Genomic DNA, 23607 nt, shown 5'->3' on the forward strand with positions numbered 1-23607 from the left:
AGCTTCAATCTCATGTGGGCTCGGCCAATAAAACCTGTGCATAGTAAGAAAAAGTCGCGCTGCTCGATTCTCCCTTTCATCGTTGGTTTCTGTGTTCTGAGTTGGGCCACAGACAGACTTTAAAGAGCTGAATTAGGATGTGCGCTCTGTATCTTTGTGTGGATACTGTCGCTGAACGCATGTCTGTCTGTGCATATATTAAAGTCAGTGTCCTCCCAAGTGATGGAAACATGACTGTGAGGGCGCACTGGGAGCGGATGTTGTTCATGTTGTTGGTTTTCAGTCTCACCAGCTCAGGACACGCCGCTGCTGCCAGAAATAGACTCTCTCTCACACACACACACACACACACACACACACACACACACACACACACACACACACACACACACACATGTGAGGAAAACAGTGAAAAAAGCCAGCAGGGTGAAGTGGGAAGTGATTCAGTGGTGTTGGTTCCATAAATACCCAGCAGCCCTGGCGGCGGGCTCAGGAAACCCATGCGGAGTCCAGTGGCGCTCGCACACAGCCTGTTTTCTTCAAGAGGGTCGCAGGGCATCGCGGAAGCTTCTGGACACAAACAATAGAAGCGGAAAGGACAACGATAGTGTGACAGGCAGAGGCGAGGACTCCTGGGTCCACGAGGCGGGGCCCGGGTACAGCCTCCAGACCGCCAGGAGCGGGTTGGCAGGGGGACCAGTGTCGGATAGGGGGGTGGGGGGTGGTCAAACACCGAGAAATCAAGTGGTGTGAATGTTAGGACTGACGGTGTTGTATGCAGTCTATGGATGCAGCTTCCCGTAGACTGCATCCAGGTTGGCTGATAATCTGGGATCAAATCCTGTCATCCAGTTAAGGTCGCTGTCCCCGTGTGTGTCCATGTTTCAGTCTGAAGGAAGTCTGCTTTCATTTTTCAGCACAGATGTGTTAAAATCATCCTCGCAGGTGGAGTTTACAGAGTGGACATTGATAAGTGCCGCGCTGGTCGAGCGATTCTCCGGAGGGCATATTTAATCATTACAAAGTTTCCCATGAATCATTGCCGAGCTGCTGTCTGTCTGTTAATGTTTGGACAGTTTATGAGTCTTTGTCTTCAGGCTTTATGGTTTTGGGAACATGTGACACCAGCTGCTTTGCGACAGGGCAGGATCTGCTCTCTGTCGTTCTGCTGCCAGGCTTACCGGTGTTGTGCCAAAAACTGATTTCCAATGTTTCCCTGTGTTTTTTATGTGTAATGTCGTTACGTATGCTGCTAAATAGACTTTGGTGAACAGCAATGTTCCCTCTAATGTTTCATGTGTCTGAGCGAACACACCAACTCCCTGAGCGTCTCTTGGACCACTGTGAGCAACAGCAGACGTGTGCACTGTGGTCACGCCAGCATCCAATCCATCCAAGTTACATGTTTATTAAAATAATCAAATTACAGCATTTACATTTATGTTAGACGACTTTTAATTAACTGCTTTAGCCCACTTACAATGAAAATTAAAAACAATCTTGTTCATGACCTGTGTAGTATGTTAACACTATTGGAAGTAAAAATAACTTGAACTCCAATTTTGAAAACAAAACTTTATTTATTTATTTATTTTTTCATTTTTTTTGCTCTGACCTGTATTATGAGTCTGAGTCTGTGGTCTGGGAGAGAGTCCTGTAACTCTGTCTGCAAAATACAGTAAATAATGACCGATGTTGGGTAATTAATTATATAGTTACTTCTTTAAAAAGTTACTAAGTTCTGCAAACAAAGTTTTTTGCAGCTGTTTACCTAAAAATGGAGCCAAGGTGGTTTTTTAAATAAACATTTCAAACTATTTACAGAACAATCAGCTGTTCTGCATCAAATTTGATGCCACACAAATTATTTGTGCCAGTCCAAAAAATAATTTGTGTCCACTATGAGATAAAGGAGAACAACAGCCTGATACCTGCAGGCCTGACAACAGGAGATGTATCACTGCTGTAACACCTGTAACATTCAGCAGTCGCCTCATTGTTCTGACACACACAACAAAACTATTGACTACACTACACACTAACTACACACTAACTACACAAGATTTGTGCTAAATGTCTCAAATCTCTCACATCTCAAACACGCCATCACTCCTAAAACTTCCCCCTTCCTAAACTAAATGCCATGTTGCCATATCATTTTTTGATTGGTCGACATGGTACATTTTTTGACCAATAGGAAAGGCTGGGGGGGTTTTTTGGTTTTGTTTTTGCTCACAGGTGGAGAGCGCTTTCCTTATAAAACGCCGTTTTTACCGTTTCTTCCCGCAGTAAATATAAACAACGATAGTATTCAGGAAGAAAACCAAACATTGCAGATATTTTTATCATAACTCTGGTTTTACGTGGCCGATCAACACAATTTAAAAACTGGTATAAAGTCCACACTTTCTCCGTCAATTGTTCCGTCTGTCCTGCTCACATCTCCAATGGTTGTACACGTTGTCATTAACGTGGCTTCACTCCACATCAGCCACGCCGCTTTGCTAGCTAAAACACCGGTGTCGGCACATAAGGACGCTGTCATAGCCTGTCAACCACGTTGATTAGCTGCGTATACATGAATGTGAATCGCATTATTGGCTGGACTATGGGATAAGGAGGCATCGTTCTAATCCCATACGGGAGCAGCCAGTCACTTACTGACTAACACTGCAAAACAGAATTGTTAACGTATTTATTTTAATTTCAATTCAGGTTAGATTTTTTTTTTGTGCGCAACGCAGATTTTCTGTGCGCCGAGACCGTGCCAGCAGTGCGCAATTGCGCACGCGCGCAGCTTAGAGGGAACATTGGTGAACAGGTATTACAAAGGGGTATATATAAAATTAAAAAATTAGCTGTTTCTCAAGTATCTTTGTGACTGTGTTATTGTACTTACATTATAATCAATCAGCTCCCTTTTGTCCACTTAAAATATGTTTACAGAACTATTTTTGCATTTGTTGCAATTTCAGCTGTCCTCTTGGCCACATTACTCTTAAAAGAGACATTTTTAAAGTCAACAAGAATTGAATTTTTAACTGCATAAATAAAGGATACATAAAAGTCACTGCCAAAAACTGAATGCGGCTTCTACCTTGTTACAGGAATGTTGTTTGTTGCTCAAGATGACTTGATGTCATTCATGAGGGATGCATTTGACATATGTTTCACATATTATAGACCAACAAGTTATTTATAGCAGTTTAAATACAAGCAATCGGTTTTTGGCAAATAGTGGAAATCAGTTTTTGGCCAACAATCACTTTTTGGCACAACACCGGCGCCTCAGACTGCTGACATTATTTCAGAAGACCCCTGCCGGCCAATCGGAGAGCTCGATTTCTGTTAGAGCATTCTGAAAATGTTCCTGAAGAGGTTTAAAGAAACCGTCCTGCAGCCCGTTTGTAGCTTTCATCTGTTTCTTGTTTCATATGTTCCACAGTGTGAATTTAGCGTTTTGCATTTCCACGTGATAGTCAGGTGTGTCCTGATGTGCGTCAGAACACCTTCGTCCTCCTGTAATTCATCAAAGCTGCTATCTTTGAAGAACAATTTATCTTCTGTTCTCTGACAGCCGCAATCTGAAAATCAGCACGACACTGGGCGTGCTCTGAAAACGCGTCTCAGCGTAAAGACCTGACAGTTTTTTCTCGTTGGGTGGAAATGAAATATTCAGCCTTTTCTAAATGTCCCTGCATTTGTAAACAAAGACCGGCACATGGAAGAGGAAGTCTCGGCATGGATGTCCGCTGGCTGCGTCGAAAGCCCCAAAATATCAGCTGTTATCCCCAGAGGCAAAGTCACCACACGCCTGTCCAGATATATCTGACGCTGTCTGCTTGTTTACGGGCTTATTCCTGTTGTCTGTCGGAGGCTTCCCCGCGGTTTCATGCTGGTTTTCAAAGTCTGTGATGAGTTTGAGCCAATAAGAAGGAACCTGCGCATCAGCCGTGTGGGTGTGGCGACCATCAGATTCCACATTAAAACTGATTGTGTTATTATTACTGTTTTATCATGTGATTATATTTATGATGCATACGAACCAATCTTCCACATCAAGGTCAAACTGACAGCTCGGACATCTTCGGTTAGGAGGTGGATGTGTTGCCATGGTCACCGACCATCACAACACCGTGAGTCCGACCCTGACCTCTGCGTTATCAGAGCAGCTGTCACAGTGTAACCAACAGCCTACGTCAGGGTGGAGTCTTATCAGCTCAAACACTAAAAACATTTCCTGCAAAGTTACAAAAAAGCAGGTGTGTCCTTCAGGTGTGTCCCGTGGGCGACGTCCCGATGAAACGTTCAAAACTTGATTTAATGAAACGAAATAAAATCTTCTGAACGTTTTCATTTTCAGCCTCAAACTTTTATTAGTAATTTATTAGTAGAGTAATCATCCTTATCATATTGTAAAGATAAATAACTAATATAATAAATAATATAAGATGAATAAACTCAGGTTTAATCGTGATTAAAAAACTTGCGTCCTTCTTTATTTCCAGTGAATCTGGATTTTTCCAGAGTTCAGTGTTCCTAATTTAAATCCCAGTTTCTTCGTGACGGGGCGGAAATGTGTTTTTGTTGTTGCGCTGATATCAATCAAAATGCGTTACGATGTTTTTCTTAATTACAGAACATCAGCAGCAATGATCCATTTCTATTAGCTTATACGTCAGTAATTGTGAGAACAGGATTTGTGTGATGGTTTTTCTGATGAGGAACGTGAGACACAAACAGCAGACTCTGGTCTTCACACACCAGCAGGGGCTCTGGAGCCAAACTGGTTCCTGTTTGGGCCTCTAACTTCTGACCTGTACATGATGAAAATTGTGACGATGTTTGTAGATGGATCTGGTTTGATTTTGCACAATAACGTTTTAATCCAACAGCCAAAGTGCACAGTAACATTATAAAGCTTTGACGCCTCTCCCCTTCCTTCTTTTACCAGGTCTCTCCCTCCCTCTCCCCCCTCCCCCAGCTCCATCATGCCCATCCTCAAAAACCTCCCAGTGCGCCTAAAAGGCGGTCCGACTCTAGACAACGCCCTATTCATCCGCAGGATGAGCCTCAACATCACACCCCGCCATCATAACCCCTTTGACAATGATGACGACAGTATCCATGGTAACGGGGGCCATGGCAACCACTGGTCACCCGGCAGCTCGCTGCTGGACGGTGATGTGCCGAGGGACCGCAACCCATTTGAGGATGAGGAGGATGAGAACGAGGCCAACGAAGGGAAAAAAGGAAGCGGAGGAGGTTCGGTGAAGGGTTCCTTCAAGTTCATGTCCCCACTGAAGAGCCTCGGGAAGCTGGGGAAGAACCTGAGGATGTCAGGAAAGAGCGCCACGCTCTCACCACAAGGGTCGCTGCAAGGGTCGCCCTCACCTTCCCAGAAGAAAAAGAGAGGAAGGAGGAGTTCTGAAGGAAGTCTGCTCAGGTAAACGTGGGATTAGAGTAATGGCGATGAATGATTGTGAGTGGGCTGAGTTTGTAAGGGCGAAATGAACCATTAAATAATCAAATAGACGGGAGAGAGAATTCACACTGACATTCAATATAGAAGGTAAGAACTTGGAAGGGCATTTGTGAATGTTTAGATAGGAGATGACAGGGATCTGTTAAGGTAGAGGAATTAAAAATCTGTCAGTGTAACGTGGGTCAAGGGGAAGGGGGATTAGAGGCCTTGAGGAATACAAAGTGTTGATGTGGACGAGGTGGAACAATAAGCTTTTTGTTTTGGCGAGTTCTTAAGTTCCAAGTTCAAGATACAAACAAAAATTCTGAGATTAGTAAAGTAAAAATGTCAGTGGGTATTGGATGGGTAGAGACCTCTGTGGGATAGGAACTGTGGCCGGAGTTTGGTCCGTGGGGGGTAGTTGCTGGACTCGTGACAGTCGATCTCTGACCTTTCTCTTTTTGTCTTCATAATAGGTTTGCAGGAAAATATCGTGACCCCTCCCGTAAGGAAACGTTTGCCAACGGCGAGGTGAACTGTTCGGAAAGCGAGGCCGATTCGACCAGCCGCCGCGTGTCCTTCATGAGGATGGTGGGCCTGGGGAAGACGAAGAAGGAGTCCATGACTGACCAGTCGTCCCAGGGTCCCGAGGACCAGTCGGTGCCGGTGGAGGAGGTTAAACCCAGAGAGCCACTGTCAGGTAAGAAGTCCTGGCTGAGCACGGCAGAGACACTAACTAGTTTTTTCAAATATAAAAAATTATATTTGGTTTAAGTTTACGGTATCAGAAATACCACGCTTAAGTCCTGACAACATGAGATCGACCAAAGATAATCAGATTACTTTTGTCACACGGTTTGACATGGTTCAGATGTCACTTCCTGTCGATTCCACAGCTAAAAGCTTCTATTGTTAGACTAAACACTTTCCAGTGTCACCACTATGACAGGACATTGTACCGGTGGAAGGAAACTACAGATGCGTTGGCATGTCCACCCATCCAAGAACAACTGTTTTTGTTCTCAGCTGTTTCTGGGGTTTCAGATTCCAGTGAAACCATCAGCCACAGTGGATCCTTTAACTTACTCCAAGCTGCACACGAAACACAGATATTCTGTCTCCAGACGTTTTCATTAGCAGGGTTATCGTCCCGTTGATGTTCACAGCCCGAGCTGATGGGCGCATGTCGGCAGCCTGTGGCTATTTTAAACACGGACGCTGAAAATCAATGGATGGAGAGGGTCAGTGAGGAAGGTGATATCATGGCCAACTGGGTGACGCTGAGATGCTGTAACACTGGAATGTGTGTGTGTGTGTGTGTGTGTGTGTGTAATGTCATAAGTACTGGGCCGGTCATGGAAACTTTGTAAGGGCGTCTATTGTTTATCACACCCTGTTTACGCTGCCATTTTGTAATGAATGATTCAAGAGAGTGTGTGTGTGTGTGTGTGTGTGTGTTCTCAGTTCCTCCACACCCTTGTTTGTATGGTCAAACGGCTTCTCTGCTGTACTGTGTTTGTTTTCATCAGCAGTTATTCTGTCAGTTATTTTCTCGTTCGTGAAGTTTAGAAATCAGTGAATGTTTTTGGCAGAAGGAATAATGATATGAAACGTGTTGGACTGTGGAATTCTGGGATTGTGTGGCTGAAATTTCAGTCCAGTTTTATTTATACAGCACCAAATAACAAAAACAGTGCTTTATATTGTAAGGTCGACCCTACAATAATAGATACAGAGAAAAACCCAACAATCACATGACCCCCTATGAGCAAGCACTTTGGCGACAGTGGGAAGGAAAAACTCCCTTTTAACAGGAAGAAACCTCCGGCAGAACCAGGCTCAGGGAGGGGCGGGGCCATCTGCTGCGAGAGGGGGAAGACATGTCTGTGTTGAAGGTCTCAAACTCGGGGCTGTTTTCAGGATGAGTGCTGCTGATCGGCAGCTCGTGCTGTTTGTTTGGTACCTGAGGATGAATTTACTGGGTCATCTACAGAAGCAGAACCTGCAGTCGCTTCTCAGATTGAGGTGAGCTGTTTGACTGCGAGGTGAGCAGAAAGCTCTGGATGCTCAGGTGCGGGCTTGTTTTCAGATGCTGCTAAACCACCGTATCAGCGGATCAGGTTGCCGCTGAGCGTGTGTGTCTCTGAAAGCACAAACGGTCCTGACTCCAATAATCCTGTTTGGCAGTGAAACAGAACACAGACAGAGCTGCACCGGGTCAGGCTGGCCTGAGAGAAAGAAGGACTTTACCTTTGCTTCTGTCTGAACAGACAGCAAACACCTGCCGATCAACATCGAGCAATAAAACACCTGCAGAGCAACAGTCGAACAAATCAGGACGAGCACAAACACCTGGAACAAATTGAACACCTGCACAAGTAAAAAGGAGCCACAGAGCAGCTCGAGAGTCTCAGTCTGGATCTGTGGGAGCACTTTCTTAAACCTGAAGGCTCTGCTCCTGATCAGAAAAGTGCAGTTGCACTGATTTGAAAACGTCACGGCAAAACACCTGAAGTAGCAAAACGAGTTTGCTTTCTGATGAAGAGCAAAGGCACTAAAACAAAACAGTTTCACACAGCCTGTGCTGGGTTGTCGAGTCTAAAGAATTTGAATGCAGCGCAGCAGAAAGTGCCGCATTTCTCTGAGGTGTGATCCAGTGAAAGCACACAGTAGAGCGCTGCTGACCTGCTGCTTAATGATTTCCTGTGCTGAGTTCAGGTGCAGTCTGAGCCGTGCTGGGGTCTCAGCGCTGGTCCTCTTGGTTTGTTGTCTTCATGCGTGCTGGCTTTTTATCTAAGCATGCAAAGCTGGCAGATGTGCATCAGCTGCTCTGCACAGCAGGTATGCATCAGAACAGGGCACCGAGCTACAGTACGCCTCTGATCTTCGGCCCTCTGTGATTATATAACGCTCACTGCCTTCGTTAGATAAGAACAAAGGCTCACAGATCGTCACGTTTCATATAAATTAAGAAATGATCAAGTTGAACATTTTTAGGTCCCAGAATAAAACTTTTGTCCCAGTAAAATAAAACGTTCGGCCTGCTGTGCTGCAGTCACGTGAACCTGACAAACATCAGTTATCAGACATAAACACGGAGGTCACAGGCGCCGTGATTTCGTAACCGTTTTCTTCTTCTTCTCTGCGCAGGTCGTCTGAAGCGTAAAATAGCCCAGCTGTTTCAAACACTGTCATTCCAGCACGGTTACAGCATGTTTCTGGTCATGTGGACGAGGACCGTGCAGTAAACACTTTTCTGTGTTTGGTTCTTCCAGAGATCGAGAAAGTCGAAGCGTGTTCGCCTTCTGAAACTGAAACTCTGGAGTTTAAAGTTCAAGCTGAACGAGTTTGAATCGGTTCAGACTTCAGTGAACACAGAGCTACACAGTGCTACAGTCCACTTTACTGTACATACATTTTACCACACTTTGTTTCTTCCCGACAGTCCGGTCACCGTAGTAACGGTGATTGGAGCGAAGGTCGGTTCGAGTAGTTGGCAGAAGGAGGAGGGGTCAGTAAAACCCTCGAGGCCTTTCACAAAGGGGAGTGACGCGCCTTCATTACAGCCTTTTAGTTTGAAGGACTTCTTGGAAGTGACGGAGAGTGATGAAAGACCCGCTTCATGGAATTTACCCTTGACAAACTGCGTGCTGTGTGTGTTTCATTAATCCACGCTCATGTTACCGCCGCACGGCGTCTCCGCCGGCCGTTTGTCGGCGTGTTGCTGCAGGCCTCAAGAAGAAGGTGAAATATGAAACAGGAAGTCCACTTTAATGAGTCTTAAAAGCCCCAAACACTCGATGCTCAGGTGTGTGTCATTCAGAGGTGAAGGAAGGACGTGTGAAGCTGTTTGGATCCACAAACACTAAATAGCTCCCGTGTCTCCGCTCACGCTCACGAGGCGAGCTTTCACGTTTGAACATGAGATTAAAACGCAGCATGTTTTTTTTTAAAATACGGAGGTTCTGATTGGTGGACGTTTCATTAGTTTGAGTTTTTTCTTTGATATTCGGCAGCGTCGCATGGACGTCATTGACTGCTGTTCTCTTTGGTGCTGTCAGATGGGGATTCTTGCAGTTTATGTATATTTAAATTTAAGTCGAGTTTTATTGTCAACCCAACAATGTGCACCCGAGTATAGAGTAGGACGAAATCCTCCTGGATCAAAGTACAACTACACAGGAATAAGATGCACTTAGAAAAGAATGGGAAGGCGTTAAGGTTGGGTCGGGGAGGAGCACCTTCTTCAGTCGCCTCAGGAAGTGCAGTCGCTGCTGGGCTCTTTTTATCACTGATGAGTCTAGAAAATAAAAGACTAACGTAAAAGTAAAGGAGTAAATCTAAAATTAGGACACGAGACGCGTAAAAGTCGCGGTCGTGATATTTTCTCAAACCAAGTCACGACCCCGCTTTTTATAATGATGCGTTCATGGTTGGTGCAGGACAGTTAGAGGTTTCTCAGCGGCTCACATTTAGGCCTGTCAGAGCTGCACCATCCTGCTGACCAACTATCAGCTGCTGGAAGATTTCCTGTCAGTGGCCACAGTGGGCGGCTTATCTGACACCAGTGGCTTCACTGCTCTGCCAGCAAACACACACTTAACAGGAAACCTTGAGAAACTTCACAGGAAATCTGCATGGAGGCTGACGATGGATCAAAATTCCATTTTCTTCTCTCCTTTTTCCATTTTTGTTTCTTTACTTATCCAAATTGGATCTCTTCAGCTTTTCCTTGTTTCCTGGGATATATCTCCACTGGTGGATATTCATATCAAACATGAATAAAGTTTCAAGTACTGAGGCGTGTGTATGTCAGCCCAAAGCACAGGCTGCTATAAGCACTTAGTTTCCCTCAATTCCTTCAACTCTTGGATCTGTGTGAGCTCACAGAGGGAGGATGTTTCTAACATGGCCATCTCAGATGCAAAGGCCCCACCCACCTGCTGTTCAAACCTCCTGTGTGTGAGGGGCAGCAAATCAGAAGACAGTCATGTCCAAGAGGGAGAAGCTAAACCTGCTTATTTCAGACAGAGAGTGAACTGAGCTTTTGTGACTTCAGGACACTGTTGCTGAAATCATAGTTTTATTTATTAGCAGCAACCTTTTTGAATTCAAATAAAGCTTGACTGAATAAACAATAATTGTTTCCTGAGCTGTCATGAAAAGTTTGGCCTGCGTCTGCAGGAAGTAGGCGGTCTGATCTGAATGTGGCTGCTCAGCTCTGCGTCTGAGAAGAGAAACACGACTCTCTTCGGATTGACTGTGAAGCTGCTGAGTCATGTCTTCAGTGACCGTGGGCTTGAAGCCGGAGCAGATCTCCGACTGAACCAGAGCGCAGGAGAAAAATGTGAAAACGCAGCTCAGATTACGCTCCACATATACAGACACAGTACTGCTACTGTTCATGCAGACAGACGTGCAGCACTACACATGAAAAGCACTGGAGTAAACTTAATTAAATACCAAACGACACAGGCGCATATAAAAGCAGCTTCAGCGGCTTCAGTTTTGCCTCCGCGGGGTTCACCGGGTTTCATCGTCCAGCAGCCAAACTGCAGCCGCGAGCTGGACGTGTTTTCACATCTGTGTAAAGTGAAACTAAAGACGCAGATGTTTCATCTTAAAATATGTGCCCCGTCTGGCGTTCAGCATCACTAATGTGGACACATCGGCAACAGCGTTCACACAATTAACATTCAGGGCTCACGGCTGGAGCCCCAGCAGCTGTGGGGCGTTCAGGGCCCGAATGACCGTGGGGCAGTAAGGCTGGTATAAAGAGTAGTGGGAGGACCAATAGGAGGACAGCGTTCGATAACTTTAACTAATGGCAGCATCGTTTTTATCGCTGTCAGGTATTGAATGGTTGTGTCCAGTAGTTGTGCCTTTCCTTAAAAAAACAACAAAAAACTCATCATATTTCAGTTTTTCCATTTTCTGCCTGTCTCACCTTATTACATCACACAGGTGGGGAGAAATGAAGATGTTTGATTGGTTGAAGTCTGTCGTGTCTGAACCAAACGTGGTAAAGAAGCTTTGACTCTGTGATCCATTCATCCCCAGCATCTGATGTGAAATGCACTGTGACGTGGGTTAAAGGGTTAGGACCACGAGCGGGGCGGTGATGGAGGTGGTCATGGTGGTGCGAGGAAGAAGGTGGAGGGGGGTGGGGCTTCGTGCATCCAGCTGGAAAAGATTTCCTCTAAAGTCTGAAAGTGAACAATGAGAGCTGTGTTTGAGAGGAGGGGGCACGATGTGTGTGTGTGTGTGTGTAGGTGTGTGTGTGTATTCTTAATTATCCATCCACATGAGGACCCACTAAGTTTTGTACTCTCCCATATAGAAAAGATAAATCTTATAAAGTTTGTATCTGTCTGAAACTTGTATGAAAAGCATACAAGAGTGAAAACAGATATAAGATCCCTTGAAAAATCATATAAATGAAACTTGTATGTTTTGGATACTTACTAAAACAATATATGAAAGTAATGAGAAAGTGGCCACTTTCATGAGTAAATCATATAAGCCTTCTATGATTCACTATATGAAGTAGGTCACATCTGATGCAAGTCTTTTATAAGTTTTTTCTATTTCTTTTCCATATGGGCAGAGACTGTAGTTGATTGTTGGGACATTTTTTGGGGATGTTTCTGTATCATGAGGACATTTTTATTCTCATACTGTACGTTTCAGTACAGACAGGACATTTTATGGGGAAATGCGGGCACGTGGATCCATTTCTGCACTATTGTTTGTTGCTGTGACTTTTCCTCTTGGGGAGTGGGGTGTTTTAAAACGTTTAAACTAGATCTGTAACATCTAGAAACAAAAGGTCCTTCGCACAGCAGTTGAGCACGTTTACAGTGAAGGATACTGTGCTGTGGTTTCCTCAGTGCACAGATCACAGTATGTGTGTCAGGCAGGAAATCCACTATTTCCTCATCTATAACTTAAATGTGCAAAAAGTATTCAGAGAGTTCATGTTTCAGTCTCCCTGAAGTTAAAGACACACATTTGACAAGCAACCCCCCCCCCCTCCCTGTGACCTTTGACCTCATCACTGCTGCAGTTTTTACAAACTTTATTCCACCGTCGACCCAAAAACAACGAAAGACAAAAGTTCAAAGTGGGGATGTTCCGCTCACATTGTTCTGCTTATAGAGATGATCTTCCTCTGGGCTTTCACTGTGTGTGTGTGTGTGTGTGTGTGTGTGTGTGTGTGTGTGTGTGTGTGTGTGTGTCATCCTCTCTTCCTCTGCCGGCACTGAGCACATCTCAAGGGCCTCACATCCTCCTCGCTTTCTCCACACACAAACAAACACAGAAGGCTTTTATTTTGAAAGAGTGGCCCTGGAGAAGCCGTCTGCTGTGATGAAACAACTGATGTAGGAGAAGACCGAGTTTCCTGTCCTGCTGTGTGTGTGTGTGTGTGATGAATAACTGAGTCATATTTCCCCTGTAATCACACATGCAGTAATGCAGTATCCTCTGTGATGGACATTTTTTGCTCCACCTTCCGGCTGTGACCAATCAGAGCAGAGATAAACACTTGTAGTTTCTGACCTAATGTGTCTTAAGAGTTTATGCTGAGAAATGATTATTAACCGCGAGACAGGGCCGAGCAGTGAACGCAGACCAGCAGCAGCAGCAGCTTCACGTCTTGGTTGAAGTCATCCCGAAGGCTTCGAGTCGTTCTTTGGCAGCTCTCACAGACCAGCGAGCTCACAAAGGACCACTGTAATGCACTGTGTCTATATCACAGAATAAATGTGCAATATTTATGAATATTGGAACAAACACTATATCAGTGACAATCAAAGATGGACACAGACAAACAGCTGTTCCACGCTCGTTTTCCGCCTGTCAGAGCGGATAAGTGTGATGCAGCTCTGTCGAAGGGGAAGCCTCCCTCAATGACATCACTCCAGCAGACGCTGACCTCAGAGCATTTTGTAAACTCCTGCAGACATTTTTACAGCCAATAAAAGAGTGAGAAACAAACATGTTCGCAGCCTGAACCTCGAACCCTTCTGCTCTCCTCACCTAATTTCCCTTTCACGTCAGTCAATCGTATAAAGTGTATTAACGTTTGGAGTATTTGTTCTTTGTTGCACAGAGTTAGGGTCCAGCTTTGATGAATGAAAGTTTAGGATTTTTAGGCAACTTTGGTCTTACCCCAATATGACCGTCGGAGGGGGTCGTCTTCTTCTTCTATGCATCAGAACTAAATCATTGTTGTGGTGACGGTTTAATGTCCTCGGGATTCCCATATGCTTGTTTGCCATTCACCTAAGGACCATTTTTGGTCTGAGGACACCACAAGGGTTACAGCTGTCTGTGAAGGTTCTCAGTCATCCAGGTCATCGTAGTCTAAGGAGCTTGGAAAGAAAAGCGTCTGGACTTCTTTAAGTTGCTTGAAGACGTTTCACCTCTCTCTGAGAATCTTCTTCAGTTCTAAGAGTCAAATAGTGGAGAGTCCCAGATTTAAACCCAGTGGGAGTATCCCCCCCAAGAGGGACAAAGGACCCCCTGATGATCCTCTACCTAATCACATGAGCCAAGGTGTGAAACCTTGGCTCATGTGATTAGGTAGAGGATGCTGTTTTCTTCACGGAGAAATGCCAAACATCCTCCCAAAGACATTTGGATGGATGACGTCTTAACGTTCCTTTGTCTCCTCCAGTCCTGGAGATCCTGCAGCTGGTGAAGAAGCGGGACCTGCTCCTGGCCGACACCCACATCCTGGAGCTGGAGCAGGAGTGCAACGAGCGAGCTGCTGCGATGCAGCCCGAGGACGCGGCGAGCCCGAGCGCCAAAGATGGCGGGCGGAGGAAGGCGAAGGATGTGGAGCTGCTGTACGAGGAGCTGCAGAAGGAGCTGTGGGCCGTGGTCAGGGAGTCCCTGAAGTCTCCGACAGCCGGGCCCAATCTGGGTCTGGTGGTCCAGGTGAGGGAACTCTTCTGCCGCCATGGCAACTGATGAAGAACACAAGAATATTCGACTTACATCAAAGTGCTCTCGCTCTAACAGGTGCTGCAGCAGGAGGAGCAAGTTGACAAAGACTGGGAAGTCAGCGAGGGAGCGGCCCCAGGAGGCCCGAGGCCTCGTCGCCTGAAGCAGAGGTGGAAGGAGGCGGTGGAGGAGGCGGCTGACGACTCTCTGCCTCAGACCACCGAGTTCACAGCCGGAGAACTGAACAAGTACCTGGACCAGCTCCGAACCCGGGTGGTGGAAGACCTGGGGGCCGCCAAGAGGAACGCGGTGTCCATCTATCCTGAAGAGTACCAGCCCTTCCAGGTGAGTCAACACCTGGACACAAATACACAAATGCTGACTTAATGGAATCGATGTTTGCAGCCTGTAAACAGTCCAAGCGCTCTAACGTCTGACCTTTTGACCTCTCAGGTGTACGTACAGAGCTACCACCAGGCGGTTGCACGGCGACTGAAGACCATCACTGACAACCAGCTGCAGATCACAGACATCTACTCCCTGCTGGACTGGCTGCACAACATGTACAACAGGTACGCACATGTTTCAGGTTTGAAGCGTTTACACAGGACAAACAGACGAACCTGAAACCAGAGTGACCCTCGATTGGTTTTGTCCCTCAAGTTTGCTTGAAATTTATTGTTCAAAGTATCATTAATGACCCTGCAAGAACAAATAAACCAAAAGACAGTGACATAAAAGCTGCAGATGTGATGGAGCATCAGGTTTAGATACACATGAGTCTGTGTGGACTCAGGCTTGCTGCTTAGGTTGCTCATGTGTGTGTGTCTGTGTGTGTGTTTGTTTCAGGGATGTTCTGGGGACTGTATGCATCACAAGTCCATTCAACCACTCTCAGCTCAGTCCTCTGCTGCCGTCAGAGACCGTGGACAGACTGGAGCTCGACTGTCTTAACTCGGTCCGGGTGAGAGAGATACACATATTCTCACCTACCTTACTAACAGTGGCCCGTATAACCAGGCTGACCGAGCAGGGACCTCTGTTTTGTACACACTTTTAAAAAAGTAGCATGATGTCAGTGCTTTGTCAGTGATTTGTTGCCCGGTTCTTCCCCACGCAGGCTAAAGTGACCACAGAGCTGAGTCAGGTCCTGGACGACGAGGAGAAGAGATGGATGGAGACGCTGCAGATCGAGGAGTACCAGATCACTCTGGCCAAGACGGTCATAGAGGTAACCCCCAACCTGCTGCCCCCGCACACACCTTCATCACTATGGCTACTGCACACACTCCGTGAATGAGTCTGTGCACCGCCGTGAAAAGCGTTTCCTGTCTGTTTAAATACAGGATATAATCAGAGTGAAGTGTTACATAAAGGTCGATTCCGCTGCATTTCGTACGCTGATTGTTTTCTGGGTTTGTCCTTCAACTGCAGCCAAAGTCAACATCAAACATTTCCTCATCTCTCTCTCTGTCACACACACACACACACACACACACACACACACACACACACACACACACAGACACTCTTTCATTCAAAGTTTATTTGCACTGAAAGCAGCTGCTGCCCTCTAGTGGCTGAAGCAGGTGTAGCTTAAAGGTGCACATCAGTCTCCAAATCAAATCATTTCTGTCTGCCGTTCACCCGAGTATGTTTGTCGAGTAAACGACGAAAGCTGTTTCTGACAAATAAAGTTATTTTTAAAGGTTTGAGGTGTGTGACAATCGTACCGTCTGTATGTTTATCGGTGTTTTAGAGGCTGCAGGTCGATCTGGAGCGTTCGGCCTCCATCAACAGAAGTCTAGGCTCCAGAGTGGCGCAGTGCAGCATCAACGGCCTCGCTGACTTCCTGTACAGGTACGTTCTTTTCAAAATAAATGTTTTTTTTAAGCTAGTCATTAGCTTCATAAAAAACAAATAAATAACAGAAATAATAGCTGACATTAAAAAAACAAACAATAATAAAACCTGATGAAATAACAGTTAGCAAAGCAGATGTGTGTCACAAACACTCAGAGACCGTTTATAATAAAACATAACGCTCTAAGATTGATTTTCTAATCAAATTCTAATGTACATTTTTTTAATTTAGAGGGTTGGCAGTAAAATCAAACACGAGTTCAAAATGATTCAGTCCCATTGTAATCCATATGTAGTTAATAATTTACAAATGTTTCTCATGCTTGGTTCAATTGTTTTTGCTGATTATTAAGACATCAGCTACAGCAGAACAGTTCATGAGCTGGGTGTGAGTGCCATGGTTCTTTTAATACAGCAGGAAAGGACTCTTTGAATATCTGTGTGATCTGACTGATGAATGTGATGTAATATAAACGTCCTTGAGCTGTAAGATGCTTTGGTTTAGCTTTTTTAGCTTTGAAAGACCAGATCATGATTCTGGCTTATTTGTTTTAGCTTCCAGCGGAAAGTTGAGATGTTCCATGAAGGGATGCAGGCTGGGATGTTCGGAGACCACCAGGATGGATACGTGTCAAGAACCATCGCCCTGGTCAACTGCTGCCCTCCATTCAGGTACAAACACACGCTCTTCAATATGCGAATGAACTGTGAGACAAACTGTCACCGACTCTGTCGAGTACTGCAGTTCTCAAAAGGGTTTTTCAACTTGTTTTCATATGTTTCTTTAAAGGTGAATTAATTCCTGTGTTTAAATATAGTTTAACTCTCTAAATATTAACTATAACATCATCACTGTGTGTGTGTGTGTGTGTGTGTGTGTGTGTGTGTGTGTGCGCGCGCGCATGCATGTGTATGTACATGTTTACATATCTTTGTGGGGACCAATAGTCACTATGGGGAAGTGCCCGTCCCCACAAGTTTGAAGGTATTTTTCAAACTGTGGTTTTAGTGTCAGGGTTACAGTTATGGTTATGGTTACGTTTAAGCTGAGGGTTAGGATTAGGCATTCATTTTTATCAGCTGAGTTTGAACTATGGCGGCACATTCATGTAATATCAGTTTGTACCACCAGAGGGCGAAGTGGATCAGTGTAAGCTTTATTTAATGAGCTAAGTCATTAAGAGCACATTTCTAATTAAAAGGTTAAAGCAAAATAGTTTAAATAACAGCACCACACGCACTGATGAAACACTGCCCCCTGGTGGTGACAGTTACAGTTATTACTGAAAGTACCTTTAAGCTGTTTTAAAATGTAAGAGGACACGTTTCTGTCCTTTATCTGTGTTCTTGCATCCAGATACACTAAAGTTAAAATAACCTGATAAACACAGTGCAGTTAAAGGTGCAATAGTTCCCTCTGAAATGTTGTAAAGTAATGCTGGACCAAGCGCTCAGTTACCTGAGAATGATATAGAAATGAAATACGAAGCACGTGCTGGATGTTATCATTGTTGAGAATGATCAGTTTGCCTTTTTTGTTACACCAAACTTGAAATAAGGATATTTTACAGATCTAACCCTCTGTCGGCTCTTCAGAATCGGCGCCTTCAGTTCCTTTATTGTTCCCAGATGGGTTCGTGGATCCACAGAGCTTTTTAACAGCTGATCCTTTGACCCATAACAATAATGATGGCTCTGTTCCAGCAATTATTGCAATGTCCCGTGGAAATGAACGAAGCTGTCGGTTCCACCCAGACACAGATTAACCTCAGAGGGTTTTCACATTTGACTATAGGTGACCTCAGCCTTTATCTCCCTTTCAAGGACGCTAAACCAACATTTGGAGCCTAAATTTCTAGCTCAAAGGAACCTAACACAGTGTCCCAATGCTGAGGCAGTTCAACCAGCTTTTAATAATGAAAATAGAGTTGCTCACAAAGGAAAATAGCACAAACAGGACTGCTGGTAACTCCAGACTCGACCTACACTTACAAAGCTGTGAAAGATAAAGACGGTGAGCTTGTTGGGGTCTGCCCCACCATGCTCCACCATCTCTGGGCTTTTATTTGTGTGGCGAAACTTTAGCAGCCAATCAGCAAGTGAGAGACCGAGTTAATGAGGGTGAAATACAAACACAAGAAGATGATGACTGGACCAACGGGCTGGGTCGCACACTACAGAGCCAAACAATGAAAGGCCTGCTGATTCGCTATGTGCAGGTTTTATGTTCCAGTGACCCCCCCCCCCCTCCCTGAGCCTGGCTCTGCCAGAGGTTTCTTCCTTTTAAAAGGGAGTTTTTCCTTCTCACTGTTGCCAAAGCACTTGTTCATAGGGGGTCATATGATTGTTGGAGTTTTGTGTATTATTGTTTCTTGACCTTACAAAAGAAAGCACCCTGAGATGAGTGTTGTTGTGATTTGGTGCAAAATGAATACATTTGAATTTAATTAAACTGAATTAATTTATATGTCTCTGCGTGTGCATGCAGAGGTTTCGTGCAGCGCTGCGCTCAGTGTGATCCGTCAGTTAGCGAGGACTCTCTGCGTCGAGCCAACAAGTCTCTGGATCACATCGTCCAGCAGGGAGTCAAAGTGCTGTCTGACCGGCTCTACCTGCACATCAGGGTAACACGCACACACACGCACACACACACACACACACACACACAGAACACAGAAACTGGGCCACTCTAAGATGGTCCTTGATGAATAGACCAAATGCAGCCACATAAATAATAATTTGCACCTTCGTCCAGACAAAAACCTCACATTTTATTTGAGTTTTTAAAATCCAGCTTCAATTAAGAGTCAGAGCTGTAATAAAACACTTGTGTCATATTTTGCCTATAAAGCGTTAGCGTTCTGCTGACTGGAAACCAGCGCCATCGAGCCAGGATGGTTAGATGTTAGGAGTTAAACCCCAGCGGAAGGTTTCACGTAGGGCTGGGCCATATCATACCGTTCACGGTAATACTGGTATAATGTTGGGCAACGATAAGAAAATGAAATATGGCGATAGAATATGGGTAAAACGCGCATGCGCAGTGCCTTTGTCTTCAAACGCACATGGCGGAGAATGAGAAGAGCGAAAGCGGATCGTTGAATGAAACGGATGAACCAGAATTGGTTTGTAAAAATGGTCCAACTTCAGTGGTGTGGAACTGGTTTGACTTTTGTTCGTCAGATACACAGCAAAGCACTATTTTTGGTAGAGCATGCTAGCGGGCCGTCGTTATTACCGTGTTTTTTGGAAAATACAGCACACTTAGAATCAATCCTTTGATTTTTCTGAAAATCGACAGTGCCCCTTATAATCCCGTGTGCCTTATGTATGAACTCTGGTTGTCTTTATGACCTCGAAACGGTTTTATGTGGTACACGGCGCTCGAAAATCTGTCAAATGTTTCAGTACGACTTTGCTAAGCTACGAAGCCGCACCGCTTGATGGATTGTCGGAGCATTACGGCTATCATAGGCAGGAGCCTCGCGGAGTGATACGTACTGTGCTTCAACATAATATTACTGTATTGTGTGTGTAGAACCTCTTTTTAAGTTTTGTGGATATTATACATGGTTATGCTGAGGATATGTCGGCCAGTTTCCACTGGAAATGCCTTTTGGTTAAACTGTCAGCGAGGAATTTGCATTTGCACTGTTACATTTTTATATAACTTTAATGCACATAAAAAAACAGCTGCTTGTTTAAGTGAAAATACAGTGATGGGTTTTTTTGCACTAATAAAGTTGTGGAGTTGTAAAGTATTTTGTCTAGTGTCAATTATATCGTCAGTTATATCGTTATCGCAAATTTTCAAATGTATATTGTGATAAATATTTTTGCTCATATCGCCCTGCTCTACTTCCACGTGTGGAGAAGAAGCAGCTGGTTGTGGTGGTTGGAGGGAACGCTATCAGGAGGCTGCTGCTCACTTCATGCCCCAAACCAAAATGGCGGATGCCATAAAGTGGTTCATAGTGCTGTGAAGTTCCTAACGCTCACAGAATGGAAAAATCTTGAGAGCGCCCCCTATGGGACAGAAGCACGCTGAGTTTACCGTCTGCCATCTCTGTATTGCACTGAGGCAGTTTTGATGAAGCTTTTTAATTCAGTTTGTTTTTTTAAACTTCACATATTTTGGATTATTCTTGCAACAAATTACAAGGTTCTTTTTTTAGGTTAATAATAGTTTTATAGTCTCAGATTATTAAAGTTCCTTTCTTGTAAATTTACACATGGATAGGTGGACTATGAATCCCTCTGCTGGTTAATGATAACTACTTTTTTCATCTTTTTTATCCGCTCTGTGCTGTACAAAGATGTGTCCCTGTGTAAACGCATTTGGTATTAATGCTAACTTGTGCAGCAAGAGAGAAAACATCTGCTAGGAAACTTAGCTGACCTGAAAACGCTGCAGGGCTCCTCTCATCTGCACTTCTCCCCACTTTGTGTCTTCGTTCAGCCTTTTTTCGAGCGCCTGGTGAAGAGGAAGTGGCTGACCAACGCGGAGCCGTATGAGCAGATCGAGGCTCTCATCAAAGAGGCGTTCAAGAAATACAGCCAGATGGACAGTCCTCCGTATCAGGTACACACATCCAAACCAAGTAAGTGGACGGTTGATGCTGGAGCTGCTGCTCATGTTCTCCACCTCTCTCCCAGCTGCTGGTGTCGGAGATCCACCGTCGGGTGGTGACGGAGTACCTCCGCTCAGTCATGAGAGGCAGAATCATCTGCACCTCCATGAAGATGAGGAAGAGGATGGCTGGTCGGCTTAGAGATGAAGGCAACCAGATCAAAGTCCTCTTCAAAGACCTGGTGAGTTCTGGAGGTCAGAGGTCACCGGCTAAAAAACTAAACAGATAAAAGGTGCAGCGTAGGAGAAATGTGCAGAATCTCGAGGGGCTCCGATTTGAGTTTTTAGTGGATTTTAGTTTTAGTTTTTGAAGAATAGATCGATGTTTCAGTCACGTCGTCAGCTAAAAGCAGAAAAAGTAAAATGAACCCAAACCTAACAAATGCACGGGGTCTTCCTCTTCTTTGACTCTTCACAAACGTTTTTTACACCTCTGTCCGTCTGTTAGGAGTCTTCCTCCGGTTGGCTGGACAGCGCTCTGTGTCACATCTCTGAGATCATCCAGCTGGAGGACCTCCCCTCCATCCAGATGGAGGTCGGAGTTCTGGTCCGAGAGTTTCCAGACATCAGGTAACATCGCCTTGGCCAAATGCTGGAAATCTTCTTCTGCTTCTTGGTCTTATTCTACCTACTCTGTTCTTCTTATTCTTACTGACAGGTTACAGATCCTTGGTGCTCATAAAATTGAAACTGTTAATTGTTATAAATACTAAGGACTCTGGCTGGATGCTAGACTCACTTTTAAAAAGCCCACGTGGAAGCCTCCTCTTCACTCCTCCTTCTCTCTCCTCCAGGAAGAAGCACGTGTCAGCCATTTTGAACATCAGAGGGATGACTCGGCAGGCAGAGCGTCAGGAGATCCTCAACATCGTCAAAGACATCGAGACCAGCGACAGCGGCCCGGCGACGCTCTCCCGGGACCGTGCCCTCTTCGCCGAGGTGCCGGTCACCTCTGAGGTCCACTGCCTGAACGTCGGCTTGAGCCGCATCGCCCTCACCGCCTCTTCCTGCTTCACCACGCTGCGACCGCGCAGACGCAAAACCCGAACGCCCGTCCAGGAAAACCCTGACGATGCTCTCTGAAGATCCTGCTTCAGTGGCTTTTATGACTTTATTAACACAGTTTAGTCATAACATTTTCCAAATCTCAGTGTGAGGATGTAGACGCAGACACTGACAGGATTTAAAATACGAACGTGTCACAGCATTTCTACCGCGTGGCCTCACAGCTGTGCCACTGTGACGGATTTAGACCATCAGAAATCAAAGTTTCTATTCTCTTGTTGTGTTTAAGAAGCAAAAGGAGGAAGATTATGGACTCTACTGTGAGATCAGCTTTTAAATCGCTTTGACTTATTTACTTTTTACCTTTGAGGGATCCTGCTGAGAGGAAACCTGGACAGAAATCGCTGCTGGATGAGGAGGGATGATGGCGAGCTGAGGAGAAACTGGACTGAAAACAAGGCGGTGGATTGGATGTCTGCATTTGATGACTGTTGGATAAGCAGAAGAATCAGTGCTAAATCACCCAGTGACTGAGTTAGGACAGGAAATTATTTCTTTGATTGGCGGTTTCCTGCAGGAACACAGAGAGGTGAGGAAGCCGGGTATGTGCGGACAGGAAGGTTCAGCTCGGACCATCAGGACTGCTGAGGTGTCCCGTTACTTTCTGCACAGACTGGAAGCAGCAGCTCAGACTGAATGTGGATGGGCTGGGACCTTGTTAGAAATATGAGTCTGGGTCTGAACCCCAGAACATGGAGAAAATTCTCGACATGAGCATCTTAGTTTTGTTGCACATGACGAAAGAGAGTTTGAATCACAGGTACTAGACGATGATCTGAGTCTCTGTCGCGCTGACTGTATTTAAAGCAGTGATTCGAGTCAAAGCTTTGTGGTGTGATGACGTTTATATTGTGTCTTATTCTTTATTTGATTCATGTTAAGATGTGGGGAAATCAGAGGGCTCACTCTTAGGGGCTAAACCTTTCATATATTAATTGTTGTACTCTGCACTTCCTTCCATTGCAGCGTTTTGGTCTTACAGCAGGAAGTCCATTATTCCATAACTGTTCATCTCCTCTTTTATTGCATTCCCATTTCTCAGCTGATTAGAAGCGGTTAGATTAGAACCGCTTTTCTCTTCTGCTCTTGTAAATGTGGATGTATGTAATGAATCTTTCTGTACAGAGATCAGTTTAAATAACAATAAAACCGATCAGATCATTCACTGCTGTTTCATTTCAAAGAAAGAGAGATGGGGCATCTTTTGAGGGAGCCACTCCATCTGGAGCACCTTGGGACCAGATGAAGCCCTCAGATGGAGCATCTGAGGGCTCCATCTGAGGACATCATTGTTCACACCACCTCCCCTGATCTGAATCTGAATGGCAGTCTGTTACTGGACTTATGTGCAAATCACAGCCCATAACAAACACGACAGAACCCAGAGGTTCTGTTCTGGATTAATCCCAACAACATTTGCCTCAAGGTGCCTTAAGGTAAAGAGCCTACAATAATACAGATGAGGCCGGGCTGGGTCGATGACTGTACCAGTGTAGGGTCTGACAATGGGTCCATGGGTCAGTCAGAGTGCTGTTTCCTAGCCTGGAGAGGTTTGTGCATCCCACAACCTTCACTGACCCACCACCAAACCAGGTACTGTTCTCCATGGCTTCTCCAGACCCTTTCACATCTGTCA

General features: G+C 45.1%; 1 protein-coding gene across 2 annotated transcripts in view; it reads left to right on the forward strand.

Moving 5' to 3' along the window:
- Nucleotides 1-23116, forward strand: part of exoc3l2b (exocyst complex component 3-like 2b) — a 37718-nt gene extending 14602 nt beyond the window's left edge. For both annotated transcript variants that reach the window (XM_063493493.1, XM_063493494.1), the window contains exons 2-15: nt 4955-5446; nt 5941-6164; nt 14145-14407; nt 14492-14758; nt 14867-14985; nt 15263-15377; nt 15534-15644; nt 16173-16273; nt 16832-16948; nt 18765-18900; nt 20736-20858; nt 20933-21088; nt 21355-21476; nt 21701-23116. In XM_063493493.1, coding sequence (XP_063349563.1) covers nt 4992-5446; nt 5941-6164; nt 14145-14407; nt 14492-14758; nt 14867-14985; nt 15263-15377; nt 15534-15644; nt 16173-16273; nt 16832-16948; nt 18765-18900; nt 20736-20858; nt 20933-21088; nt 21355-21476; nt 21701-21989 — 2598 coding nt within the window. In that variant the 5' untranslated portion in view covers nt 4955-4991 and the 3' untranslated portion in view covers nt 21990-23116. The remainder of the gene's footprint in view (nt 1-4954; nt 5447-5940; nt 6165-14144; nt 14408-14491; nt 14759-14866; nt 14986-15262; nt 15378-15533; nt 15645-16172; nt 16274-16831; nt 16949-18764; nt 18901-20735; nt 20859-20932; nt 21089-21354; nt 21477-21700) is intronic.
- Nucleotides 23117-23607: the final 491 nt, after the last annotated feature.

The sequence above is a fragment of the Pelmatolapia mariae genome, linkage group LG14, assembly GCF_036321145.2.
Source record: "Pelmatolapia mariae isolate MD_Pm_ZW linkage group LG14, Pm_UMD_F_2, whole genome shotgun sequence".
Lineage (NCBI taxonomy): Eukaryota > Metazoa > Chordata > Actinopteri > Cichliformes > Cichlidae > Pelmatolapia > Pelmatolapia mariae.